Source organism: Lithobates pipiens, unplaced genomic scaffold (assembly GCF_037356315.1).
Source record: "Lithobates pipiens isolate NorthernLeopardFrog02 unplaced genomic scaffold, aLitPip1_a1.2 Scaffold_28, whole genome shotgun sequence".
Classification (NCBI taxonomy): domain Eukaryota; kingdom Metazoa; phylum Chordata; class Amphibia; order Anura; family Ranidae; genus Lithobates; species Lithobates pipiens.
In genome coordinates, this window is record NW_027507789.1 from 45,920,261 (window position 1) to 45,933,001 (window position 12,741).

The window sequence follows — 12,741 nt, forward strand, 5'->3', positions numbered from 1 at the left end:
CACAAGCCTACACCCCGGTACCGTTTCTTTAGAGATGGCGGCTGGCTTTCTTGGGATAACAACTGATGCAGCTAAGAAGCCACTCAGCTGTTATCCTTTTTTCAAAGGGACAGTGTAAATAAATAAACAAATAAATAAGAAAAAAAAATTGAAAGCACCCTATCCCCTCATGCTTACAAAGCTGGAGAGGGAGGCTGTGTAATATCCAGAGGGGCTATGTAATATCCAGAGGGGCTGTGTAATATGCAGGGGGGCTGTGTAATATGCAGGGGGAAGTCTGTGTAATATGCAGAGGAGACTGTGTAATGTAAAGGGGTCCAGAGGTGCGCGACTGTGTAATGTAAAGGGGTCAAGAGTTGCAGGGCTGTGTAATGTCAAGTGGTCCAGAGGTGTGGGAGCTGTGTAATGTAAAGGGGTCCAGAGTTGCAGGGGTGTGTAATGTCAAGTGGTCCAGAGGTGTGGGAGCTGTGTAATGTCAAGGGGTCCAGAGGTGCGGGGCTGTGTAATGTCAAGGGGTCCAGAGGTGTGGGGACTGTGTAATGTAAAGGGGTCCAGAGGTGTGGGGACTGTGTAATGTCAAGTGGTCCAGAGGTGAGGGGGCTGTGTAATGTAAAGGGGTCCAGAGGTGTGGGGGCTGTGTAATGTCAAGGGGTCCAGAGGTGTGGGGGCTGTGTAATGTAAAGGAAGCCAGAAGTGTGGAGGCTGTGTAAAGTTATCTTCATTTATTAGCAGGTGAATGCGGCTTTACATGCATTCACATACATTGAATCCGGCCTGTGAAGGGAGGGCACGTGGAACCCAGAATCCCTTGGAAAGGTTGGGAAACCCATGTTTCAGCTCCCCATACAACTCTTATGTTTAAGTCATAAGTCATGAGAAAATATATCTTGGATTACTTAAAATGTAAAAATGTAAGTAATATTTATCCCAGGATATATGTAGAGACTATTCTTAGGTTGTTAATTCTGAACAATACACAATCCTTGAAAGAGCTGATTACATTGACCTCCGGAGACGGACTGTCTGGTCACCTAGGCTGCCTTAAGTGCTGTGTTAATTAACATGTTAATTATGTAATTGTATTTTAAGTTGTTGCTATAGGGGAGGGGGGAGTATCCATGAGCAGCCCTACCTCGTTATCTACCCCCTTGTGTTAAAAGTGTATAAAAGGCTGGATTCTGTCCAATAAAGCATTCAAGATTCTACAAGCTATTTTCGGCTAGACTTGTATACAGTGCAGCTATGAGAATATATCTCTCTGATAGTCAGATTGGAGGAAGCGGCATATACTGACGGAAGCACTCAATCGGAGTGTGGGATCGGATCCGTCACATGGCCCTTAAAGAGGGATTCCGCCAAAAAAAAAATATTAAAAGCCAGCAGCTATAAATACTACAGCTGCTGACTTTTAATAAATGGACACTCACCTGTCCCGGGTTCCAGCGATGCCGGCAGCCGAAGCCGATCGACCGCTCGGGCCTCGGCTGCTGCCGCCGCCATTCTAGGTGAGGGAATCAGGAAGTGAAGCGAATCGGCTTCACTTCCCGGTTCCCTACTGCGCATGCGCGAGCTGCACAGCGCAATAGGAAATCTCCGCGCTGTCACTGGGACCCGTGTGTGTCCCAGCAGACAGCGCGGCAGGGCAGGAAATGGCGTAGACTCCCGTGGGAGTCTATGTCTGGAAGTGGGTGAAAATACCTGTCTTTGACAGGTATCTCCACCCCCCTCCCCCCTGAAAGGTGCCAATTGTGACACCGGAGGGGGGGGGGGGTTCCGATCAGCGGAGGTTCCACTTTAGGGTGGAATCCCGCTTTGTTGATTCTCAATGGCCCCAATGTATGTAGGAATGTAGCCATCCTATTTTGCTCACTCCCTAGAAGGACAGGGGACTATGTGATTTGTAGTGTGCATAGAGCAGTGCACATAACCGCAACTAATATGCGCTGAGCATAAGACCCCATACGCACGGTCAGAGATTCTGAGGGAAAAGGTCCGATCCGATTATATTCATCAGAAAGATCAGAAAATCCGTTCGTGTGTGCCCTATCGGACTTTTTCCAAAAATTTGAGCAGGATCTCAAATTTTCCGACAACAAAATCCGATCTGACTTTTTCCAATCGTTTGTAGAGAATTCCGATCGGACAGAAGTGCCACGCATGCTCAGATCAAATTACGAGACCAAAGCTATTGGCTACTAGCCGCAACGTAGTCCCGTTGTAACGAACGAACGAACGCCATCACGTTCCGAACGCTCGGATTTTCTGACAACTTTGTCCGACCGTGTGTATGCAACACCATCCATTGGGAAAAAAATCTGACGGATTTTGTTGTCGGAATGTCCGACCGTGTGTACGGGGGCTAAGAGAGGTTTTGGAGCTCACAGAGGACCTTAAAAGCAGGCAGAAAAACAAGGTAGGAAACAATTTCGTGAAAAATTGATTACAGGGCCATTAAGTGGTAGATTTGTATGGATTATTTTTGAAGAATAAGGATATAGTTAAAATTATGTAGAATGGCTTACTGTTTATATTTGTTGAATTGTATGAAAATTGGCTTTTGAACGGACACATCTTGTCTGGAATATATTTTTCATCTTGATCTCTACACTAACCAGAGGCTTTGCAGGACATGCTTGGACATATAGTTCTTCAGTTTCCAAGCCCCTTCGGCGGGCTTCTTTTAGCAGATTCAGAATGAGTTATCAGGAACTGCATAAACAGACATCCTGCTGCGTTGGGTTGACTTCCCAATAGCATCTGTATTTTATAGCAGAGCAAATTACAAGTACAAGTTACAAAAATAGCCTCCTTTTTTTATCTGTGCTGAACAAAGGCCGGCTCTCCGCAGCGATAAACAGTCTGGACGGGCAGCAATGAAATCTCTTTTGAATTTAAAGGCACTTGTTAAGCCGTAGTGTGCAAGCCGCCTCTGACGTCAAGTGGAGGTGTCTGGAAATAATGAGCGTGTTAATCGGTTGATTGCTATGCCCAGCTCATTGCGGCATGTGGAGCTCCAACATGGGTCTGTTTATCTGCACACATTACAAAAGAACTTCTTGAAAGTTTGTGATTTGCTTTTGCCCTCCCTAGTGCTTATATAACTCAGAACAATTTGCAAGCTGGTAAAAGAAGGAGGTTAAAAAGCGAATGTAGTGGATTAGGAAGATTCCACTGTGTTTACAAGGTATTATGCCCCATACACATGGTCGGACATTCCGACAACAAAATCTGTCTGATTTTGGCCCAAACTTGTCTTGCATACACATGGTCGCACAAAGTTGTCGGAAAATCCAATCGTTCAGAACGAGGTGACGTAAATCACGTACGACGGGACTATAAAGAGGGCAGTAGCCAATAGCTTTCCTCTCGTAATTTATTCTGAGCATGCGTGGCACTTTGTCCGTCGGAATTGTCTACACACGATCGAAATTTAAAGGATCGGATTTTGTTAAAATTAAATTAAATTAATTAAATTAAATAGAAAATTTTAGATCCAGCTCTCAAACCTTGTGTGTCAGAAATTCCGTCAGAAAAAGTCAGATGGAGCCCACACACGATCGGATTTTCCGACAACACGATTTGATCGCACATTTTCCGTTGGAAAGTCTGACCATGTGTACAGGGAAGTAGAGTAGAAAGGTTCACTATTGCAGCACCCCTTTGACACCCCAAGGGCAGGATAGCACCTGCAGAGGCCAGGGGCGGGCTATCATTTCACCCCAAGGCTGAGTCCATTGCTACAATCGGGGGACCGGGGTCAGGACACTTTTGTCTTTTTAAAGTTTTATTGCAGAACAGTTAAGGAAGTGAGGGTTAGTGGTTCCAGATACCGTGGTAGATGTTTTACAGACTCTTCCGATTGATGTTTCCGAGTGTCAAAACCTTTAAGCCCGCCTAGCAACACTGTAGTGCTCAAGTGTTGTGAAAGTCCTGTTCCCAAATTTCAGTGCTTCCTCGTAGGGTTGCCACCTCATCCCTTTAAACCTAAACACATATTAATTACACAGGTTCTGTGGTTGATTAAGGTGGTAATTAAACTCGCTTAGTGCCTTATCTGCATTAAATTAGCCTCAGAACCCTTGTAAATAATATGTGTTTGGGTTTAAAGGGATGAGGTGGCAACCCTGCCTCCAAGTGAGTCACCAGGCCCTTTTGGGAGACCAGCCTTCTTCCTGACTATCTCCAGCAAGGAACCTCCTCTAGGTATCCTCCTTGGCACAGCTTCCTCCAGACCAAGCAGGACAGCTACAGCGCCACTTCTGCACACTCTAGGCTCCAAACAGACATTTGGGCCTAACAGCAGAACTCCATTCAGCAGCACCTCCCTAGCCCTCAGCCCAGGGAAAGAGAGAGAGCACATGGCATGGCCCAAATATTTATATTCTCCCTCCAGCATGCACCAGTGGCCTTAACCTCTTACTGGATTGGCTGAAGGAAATATACATATTCACAACTTTGTTTTGTTTGTTAAATCTCTTACTATGACCAGTGATACCAGTGACATGCACTGGTGACAGTGTGAAATCACAAGCCAATTTAAACTTAGGGACAAAAAGGGTGCAAAACTATACAATCAATCTGAGCTAACTACAGCCCAGCCAGAAACTAAATAGACATAGTTGCCCCTGTTTAGGACAAGAGGACTACACTATGACAAATACTATGTGAGGCAAGGTCACAGGGTCACTAACCTACAGGAGCTTGGTCAACAATGAAGCCCTTTGAAAGCTCCAAAATGCTGTGCTTGCTGGATTTGTTAAGCTGGCCATATCCCGGAATTTTGTAAGAACATTTTTGTTTTCATAACGTTCAAATTTCTAGTGATTAGTGGGGTCAAGTTGACGTTGGTTGTCGAAATTTGAACATTTTTGGATGGAGGATGGAACATTTTTCTTGGACAAACAAAATTCTAACACCGAATGTGGTTTTTGTTTAAGAAAAAAATCATACAATTGTAATGAAACCAGTTTCATACATCTAGAATTCAATTCAAACAGCAGGTCTGAACAAAATTGTAAGGGTTTTCTAATGTAATTAGTTGACAATAATGACAAGATACAATGTTTGGACAGACAATTTTTTCAACAAACATTTAAACAAAAATCCAACCATATATGGCCAACTTAAGTGACATGCAGAAAAAGAAGTTAATGTTCGAATGAAAAAAAATAGAACGTTAAAGTGATGGAGAACTCGCCTCTGATGAGGTCGGAGATGACCACTTGTGTGGTGTGTATAACCAAAAGGTAATTTGGAGAATACTTCTGTCTCTACGCAGGTCTTGTTTCACTTTAAGCATTATTAAAATCACTGCTCTCTAAAAAAACTGCCCTTTTTAAAACTATTTTTTTGCATTGATACATGTCCCCTGGGGCAGGACCCAGGTCCTCAAACACTTTTTATGACAGTAACTTGCATATAAGCCTTTAAAATGAGCACTTTTGTTTTTATATGTTGGTGTCCCATAGACTTTCGAATTTGCCATGAACACCGCATAATGTTCGCTGTTCGGCGAACAAGTGAACTCCCAATCAGGGCTGGACTTACCATTGGGCTTGACTGGGCTCAAGCCCATGGGCCCCACCCAATAGGGGGCCCCACCGAGATACATAGCCAAGTGTACTTGGATCAGCTCTGCTCACAGTCACGTCCAGTCCCGCCCTATGATGGACATAACACAGGGACTGGGCGTGACTGTGAGCCAAGCCGAGTACACTCGGCTACTCTCGGCTCTGCTTTGGACTGCAAGAGGACCCTTAGCCGCCGAGAGCCGACGAGAGGACCCGAGAGCCGCCGAGCTACACAGGACTCTGTATCTTGGCGGCGCCATTTCTAAACTTCAAGACTGCAATGACAAGGCTGCAAATGACACTGGGGCAAAGCTGCAAATGACAAGGCTACACTGACAAGGCTACAATGACATTGGACAAGGCTGCAGATGGATGGGCAAGGCTGCCAGTGGACACTGATAAGGCTGCATTGATGGGCATTTAAATGTAATTTTTTTCCTTAAACTTCCCTCCTAAAAGTTTTTTTCCTTAAAATTCCCTCCTAAACTTGGGGTGCGTGTTATACACCAATGCGTGTTATACGCCAATAAATACGGTAATGTATAGAAGGTAGGGCCCGAAAGTGACTCAAGCCCAGGGGCCCCCACCACCCTAAGTCCTGCCCTGCTCCCAATGTTCAAGTCGAAATGTGGCTTGACTTGGAGGGACTTGATAAGGCTGCGGCTGTGCACCCTATTGTCCAGTTAACACAGGGGTGAACTAGCCTACAGAGTCTACTGCAGTAAGGAGAATTCCCCCTACAATGGCTAACATTCCAAAATCGACCCCAATTACGGATTATGAGATCATAATGTGGCATTATGGATGTCTCCAACGTTTCTGGAGATTGCTTCTAGATTGGGAAGATTTTTTTTGGTGTGGTGCATTTTTTTATTTTCTCCTACACAAAGCCAAGGTTTCTCAGGCTTGCATTGGAAAGGATGCTGGTTCACTAATGCCCCGTACACACGAGCGGACTTTTCAACATCCAAAGTCCGAAGGACCGAGTCCGTCAGACTATCCGATCGTGTGTGGGCTGCAACGGACTTTAGCTTCGCTAAAGTCTGACGGACTTTAGAAATGAAGCATGCTTCAAATTTTCCCGACGGAACTCCGCCGGACCCGGTCCCCTTCGAAAAATCCGCTCGTGTGTATGCTACTCTGACGGACTAAAACCGACGCTAGGGCAGCTATTGGCTACTGGCTATGAACTTCCTTATTCGAATCCAGTCGTACGTCATCACGTTCGACTCCGTCGGAGTTTGGTGTGATGGTGTGTGTCCAAGTCCGTTCGGTCGAAAAGTCCGCCAGAACTCCGCCAGAACTCCGTCGGAACTCCGGCGGATCTCCTTTGGAGGTCTGTCGGACATAAGTCCTCTCGTGTGTACGCGGCATAAGTCTCCTCTTGGAGAGATTCTGTCAGAGATGGGCTCCATGAAGGCCAAACAGTGGTGCAGGTGGGTGTTTTAGAAACTCTGAAGGTAGATATATGGCAATAATCCTTTATTATTCACAGAACTACGACAACGCTTCCCAGACAGAACAATTTGTCACGCGGTTTTTGCTCCGGGAGACCATGAACCAATTGCATTCCCTGCAAAGCTCCATGGAGTGTGCTTTGGAAGCAATAGAGGCTCAAGCTGGACGCGAGAGGTAGGACAATGCTACGTGTGTGTTAGTATTTTAGACTTTTATTGATTTCCATAGTGGAAGTATGTCAGTTTAAAAAGAACTAAGTCCAAATCCTAAGTAATTTAAAGTGTAACTCCAGAAATCATCTTTATTGCCAACTTACACTATATTGCCAAAATTATTGGGACATCTGCCTTTACACACACATGAACTTTAATGGAATCCCAGTCAATATTGAGTTGCCCCACCCTTTGCAGCTACAACAGCTTCAACTCTTCTGGGACGGTTTAGGAGTGTGTCTATGGGAATGTTTAACCATTCTTCCAGAAGCACATTTTTGAGGTGGTGTATCTGGTTAACGTCAGGACTCTGCGCAAGCCAGTCAAGTTCCTCCACCCCAAACTCACTCATCCATGTCTTTGTGGACCTTGCTTTGTGGACTTGTGTACAGTCATGTTGGACCAGGAAGGGGTCATCCACAAACCGTTCCCACAAAGCTGGGAGCATAAAATTGTCCAAAATGTCTGTGTATGCCGACATCTTAAGAGTTCCCTTCATTGGAACTAAGGGGCCAAGTCCAACCCCCAAAAAGCAACCCCACACCATAATCCCCCCTCCACCAAATGATTTGGAACGTTGGCCCAATACTTTTGGGGTGTAAGAACTTAACTGGCCTGCACAACCCGATAGAACACCTTAAATTACAGTGGAGACTGCGAGCCAGGCCTTCTCGTCCAACATCAGTGCCTGACCTCACAAATGCACTTCTGCAAGAATGGTGAGACATTCCCATAGACACGCTCCTAAACCTTCTGGATGGCCTTTTCATAAGAGTTGAAGCTGTTATAGCTGCTAAGGGTGGGCCAACTCAATATTGAACTCTACGGACTCAAAAATGTGCGATCGGATTGTGTTGTTGGAAATTTCCGATCGTGTGTGGGCTCCTTTGGACTTTTTCCATCGGAATTTTCGATACACAAAGTTTAAGATCTGGACCTAAAATTTTCCGACAACAATATCCGATCGTTTAAATTCCGATCGTGTGTAGACAATTCCAACGCACAAAGTGCCACGCATGCTCAGATTAAATTACGAGGCGAAAGCTATTGGCTACTGGCCTCTTTATAGTCCCGTTGTACGTGTTGTACGTCACCTCGTTCTGAACGATCGGATTTCCCCTGTAGTGCCACAGACAGCATTTAGCCTTTTCAAAAAATCCAATCCTTCCCTTTTCTACCCAGAACCAAATATTATAGTCCAGATTCTGGCTTTAAAGACCAGGTCAGCATTGTATCTTTATTAATCACATCTTCTTTTCATTTCAAGACAGGATGTCAAACAGGAAGAGCCTAAACAAGCTGGTCGCAGATGCCCCCGCCGTACCCACAAATCTGTGTGCCCCCTGTCTACGGACCCATATTCAGGAATACTGGCCAATGGTATGGTTTCAACTGTCACTATGGATCTCGAGTGTGGAAGTGTCTGAAGGATTAAAATAATCTGGTATGGCCGTAGCAGCCAATCACATTATCCCTTTTGTTCCGCTGAAACGCGTTAGGCGATTTCTGATCACATAGTCAGTTCTTTGATCACTTTCATACAAAAGGCAGTTTATGTCATGTGTTAATTCCTCTGTATAAGTTTTCTTGTGTCTTCTCTAGGCCTGCCTGTGGATGGGGAGGCCCAGTGGTCCGTACAGATTAATCGCTTAGAGCAGCTGATTGATAAGCTGGAGTGTACGGTATGTAATCACATCTGCTTCCTTCACTGGTAACCAGGAACATTAACCACTTAAGGACCGGAAGGTTTTACCCCCTTCCTGGCCAGGCCATTTTTTGCGATACAACACTGCAGTACATTAACTGACAATTGCGCGGCTGTGTGACGCTGTACCCAAATGAAATAAAAAAAATTCTTTTGGTGGTATCTGATCACATCTTTTGTTTTTATATTTTGCGCTATAAACAAAAACAGAGCGACAAGTTTGAAGAAAAAAAAAATTTGTTTTTACTTTCTGCTATAAAACATGTCCAATAAAAAATATTAAAGAAATCAAATTTCTTCATCAGTTTAGGCCAATATGTATTCTGCTACATACTTTTGGTAAAAAAACAAAAACAAAAAAAAACAATAAGTGTATATTGATTGGTTTGCGCAAAGTTATAGCGTCTACAAACTATGGGATATTTTTATGGAATTTTGTATTTACAATTTTTTTTTACTAGTAATGGCGGCTGTCAGCGATTTCTAGGGGGACTGCGACATTGCGGCAAACAAATCGGATACTTACTGACGCTTTTTTGGGAACCAGTGACATTATTACAGTGATCAGTGCTAAAAATATGCACTATTATGCCCCATACACACGGTCGGACTTTCCAACGACAAAATCCGTCGGCTTTTTTCCGATGGATTTTGGCCCAAACTTGTCTAGCATACACGCGGTCGTACCAAGTTGTCGGAAAAGCCGATCGTTCTGAATGCGGTGATGTAGAACACGTACGACGGGACTATAAACGGGCCAATAGCTTTTGTCTCGTAATTTATTGTGAGCATGCGTGGCATTTTGTCCGTCGGAATTGTCTACACACGATCGGAATTTAAACGATTGGATTTTGTTGTCGGGAAATTTTAGATCCTGCTCTCAAACTTTGTGTGTCGGAAATTCAGACGGGAAAAAGTCAGATGGAGCCCACACACAATCGGATTTTCCGACAACAAGATCCGATCACACATTTTCCGTCGCAAAGTCTGACCGTGTGTACAGGGCATTATGCCACGTACACATGATCGCATTTTCTGATGGAAAATGTTGGATGTGAGCTTGTTGGCGGTAAGTCCGACCGTGTGTACGCTCCATCGGACTTTTGTTGTCGGACTTTCCGCCAACAAATGTTGGCTAGCATGCTCTCAAATTTTACTACAACAAATGTGTGCTGTTGGACTTTCCGATCGTGTGTACACAAGTCCGTCGGACAAAATTCCAAAGTACAAACACACATGCTCGGAAGCAAGGATGAGCCGGAAGCGGTCGGTCTTGTAAACTAGCGTTCGTAATGGAGAATTAACATTCGTGACGTGGGGAATTATGAAATCTCCTAATGCAGCGCACATTTCTCTTCTTCCTTAGTGGGATAATAATGAAGCCGCTTTGCTGGTGATACTGATGGAGTTATTACAAACACATTTTCAAAGGTTTTTTTTTTCTAGTGATATCAAGAATAATATTATTATGTTTTTGTTTTTTTTTGTTTTTTTGTTTTTGTTACCACAACACCATTATCCCGTAGTTTATAAGATAAAAGATACAACTATGTTGTCCCCCCCTTGTCAATTTTACATTGTATTTTTTAAATTGTAACTGCCGACTCCCAAACTGTCATTTGAAGTAAAACACATAGCCAAGTATTGTTTATTCTACACAATTTTTTTATTGTAAATTACACATGCTATCTGCCAATAGAACTTAACCAAAAAGTACATTTTATGCATCGAAAAATATAGAAAAACTACCAAATCAAATCATTATTCAACTAAAAAAATGATGTTAAAGCAATAACTCCAAGGCCAATAATAAATAACACGTTATCTTCTCCGATTCCGCAACATGGCTGGTTGACGAACGGCTGTTCAGAAACAAACTGAAAAGCATGAAATGAAAAACATGAATCAACACTCACCAAATTTCTACTAACACGAAATTAGCAGAACGAGCCCAAAGGGTGGCGCTAAAGTGCTGAAAAAACATGTAGTACGTCTAGTACGTCACTACGTTCGTAATTGTTGGCCAACCGTGTGTATGCAAGACAAGTTTGAGCCAACATCCTTCGAAAAAAAAATTCCACGGTTTTGTTGTCAGAAAGTCCGATCGTGTGTACGAGGCATTACTGTACTAATGACACTGGCAGGGAAGGGGTTAACACCAGGGGCGTTCAAAAGGTTAAGTGTGTTCCCTGGTTGTGTTTTCTAACTGTGTGGGGGATGGACTGACTAGGACAACACAGCGAACGCCGGATCTCTATGTCCTCCCCTGTCAGAATGGCGATCTGCCTTATTTACATAGGCAGATCCAAATTCTGCCTCTGTGGGGAGCAATTGCGGTTGGCCCGCTGATTGGCTCCCCTCTTGGCCAATTGGCGAGTGTGCCCACATAGGCTAGTGCACGAAACTACGTACAGGTACGTCGAATTTGCACAGCCATACCACCTTGCTGCAGTAAGTAGGGGGTGAAGAAAAGCAGTGATTTAGAAGGGTGGGATTACCTGCACCTATTCTTCGAGAAAAAAGCCCTGGTTATATTGCATCCAGTGCCCTCCAGTGTTGGGATAATGTCCACTGCACCCACATTGAGAGTGCCATCTTAAAAAATAAAATCCTGTTTCTTTCACAATTTACACATTAACATTAAGACTGAACTCTAGGTACATTCTTAATTGCATACATTGATTTAGCTTGGACCAATGTAAATATGCATATCCCATACCTGAGTGTCAACGGGGGAAGCTGACAATCACTGATGTATCCGTGTGCTACTACTGTGAAAGCTGTCATCTACCAGGTCCTGTGCCCGAGAAACTGCCACACTGCATACTGACCACAGGGTGTTGCTTGCTTGGCACCACCACCATTCCCAGAATGCCTTGTATTTTTTTTCAAAGCCTATAGTCTATAGCCTATAGGCCTTTAGTCTGGTGCTCCTCTGTGTGTAAATCAGCTCCTCAGAACATCAAAGTGTACCTCCAACAACCCATGTTAGAATTGCCATGGTATCATAAATACATACAAGCATACAGGGTTTACATTTCTATTTGGTGGATTGTGGTATAATTACATAGGTAGGTTATGATCCAGTGCAGTATTGCAATAAGTACCCGACTTGAGCATTTGAGGTTTTATTTTATGTATTTTTTCCTTCTTATGCTTGTAGAGTCCTCGACTACAACCAGGCCAAGCGGAGGTAACTTCTAGTACCACACAAATGGTAAGTTGTCTTTAAAACTTCTTACAGAAAAATGTAGGTAAATGGCCCGGCCGCCCAACAGTGATTTTCTTTATAGGTGAAGTCAAGTGAAGCTGAGTTGGCCTCCTGGTTTTTATATGTCTTGTATATTATAATAATGAGAACGCTCTGATTAGTTGTTGCCCTTGTTCCTGTCTACCTGGGGGTGTTGGGTGTTCCTGTCCACATTTATATGTTCCAACTCCTCCTGTTACATTCTCCATGACTTAGAACAAATAAAAAAAACATAAGACCAGGAGTGCAATCCCTCCATTCTCCAGGTCAGTAATTTCAAAATGTTTGACGCCAGAGACAGCAGAAACTGGGTGGTTCTTTAAGGCAGGGCAAAAGGGGCAGCTGACCTGGGCCTTTTCATTGCTGTGGGGTCCAAAGCAGCTGCCTCATACTTGCCAACTACCCTAGTTTAAATTCCCTTGTCCCATTAAGTTTTAGTCCCATCCTGTGTCCTGATATCTCAGTGTGAAGTGCTGCTACTAATGCTGCCCAGCTCTGCCCTATTGTTGTGTACAGATGACTCACCTGCAGACCCTGTGTTTACAT

General features: G+C 44.0%; 1 protein-coding gene across 1 annotated transcript in view; it reads left to right on the forward strand.

The window, feature by feature from the left end:
- Positions 1–12,741, forward strand: part of NECAB3 (N-terminal EF-hand calcium binding protein 3) — a 145,292-nt gene that overhangs the window by 98,897 nt on the left and 33,654 nt on the right. Inside the window, exons 6-9 of the mRNA XM_077459163.1 lie at positions 7,066–7,202; positions 8,508–8,620; positions 8,843–8,922; positions 12,109–12,162. Of these exons, the coding sequence (XP_077315289.1) occupies positions 7,066–7,202; positions 8,508–8,620; positions 8,843–8,922; positions 12,109–12,162 (384 nt within the window). The remainder of the gene's footprint in view (positions 1–7,065; positions 7,203–8,507; positions 8,621–8,842; positions 8,923–12,108; positions 12,163–12,741) is intronic.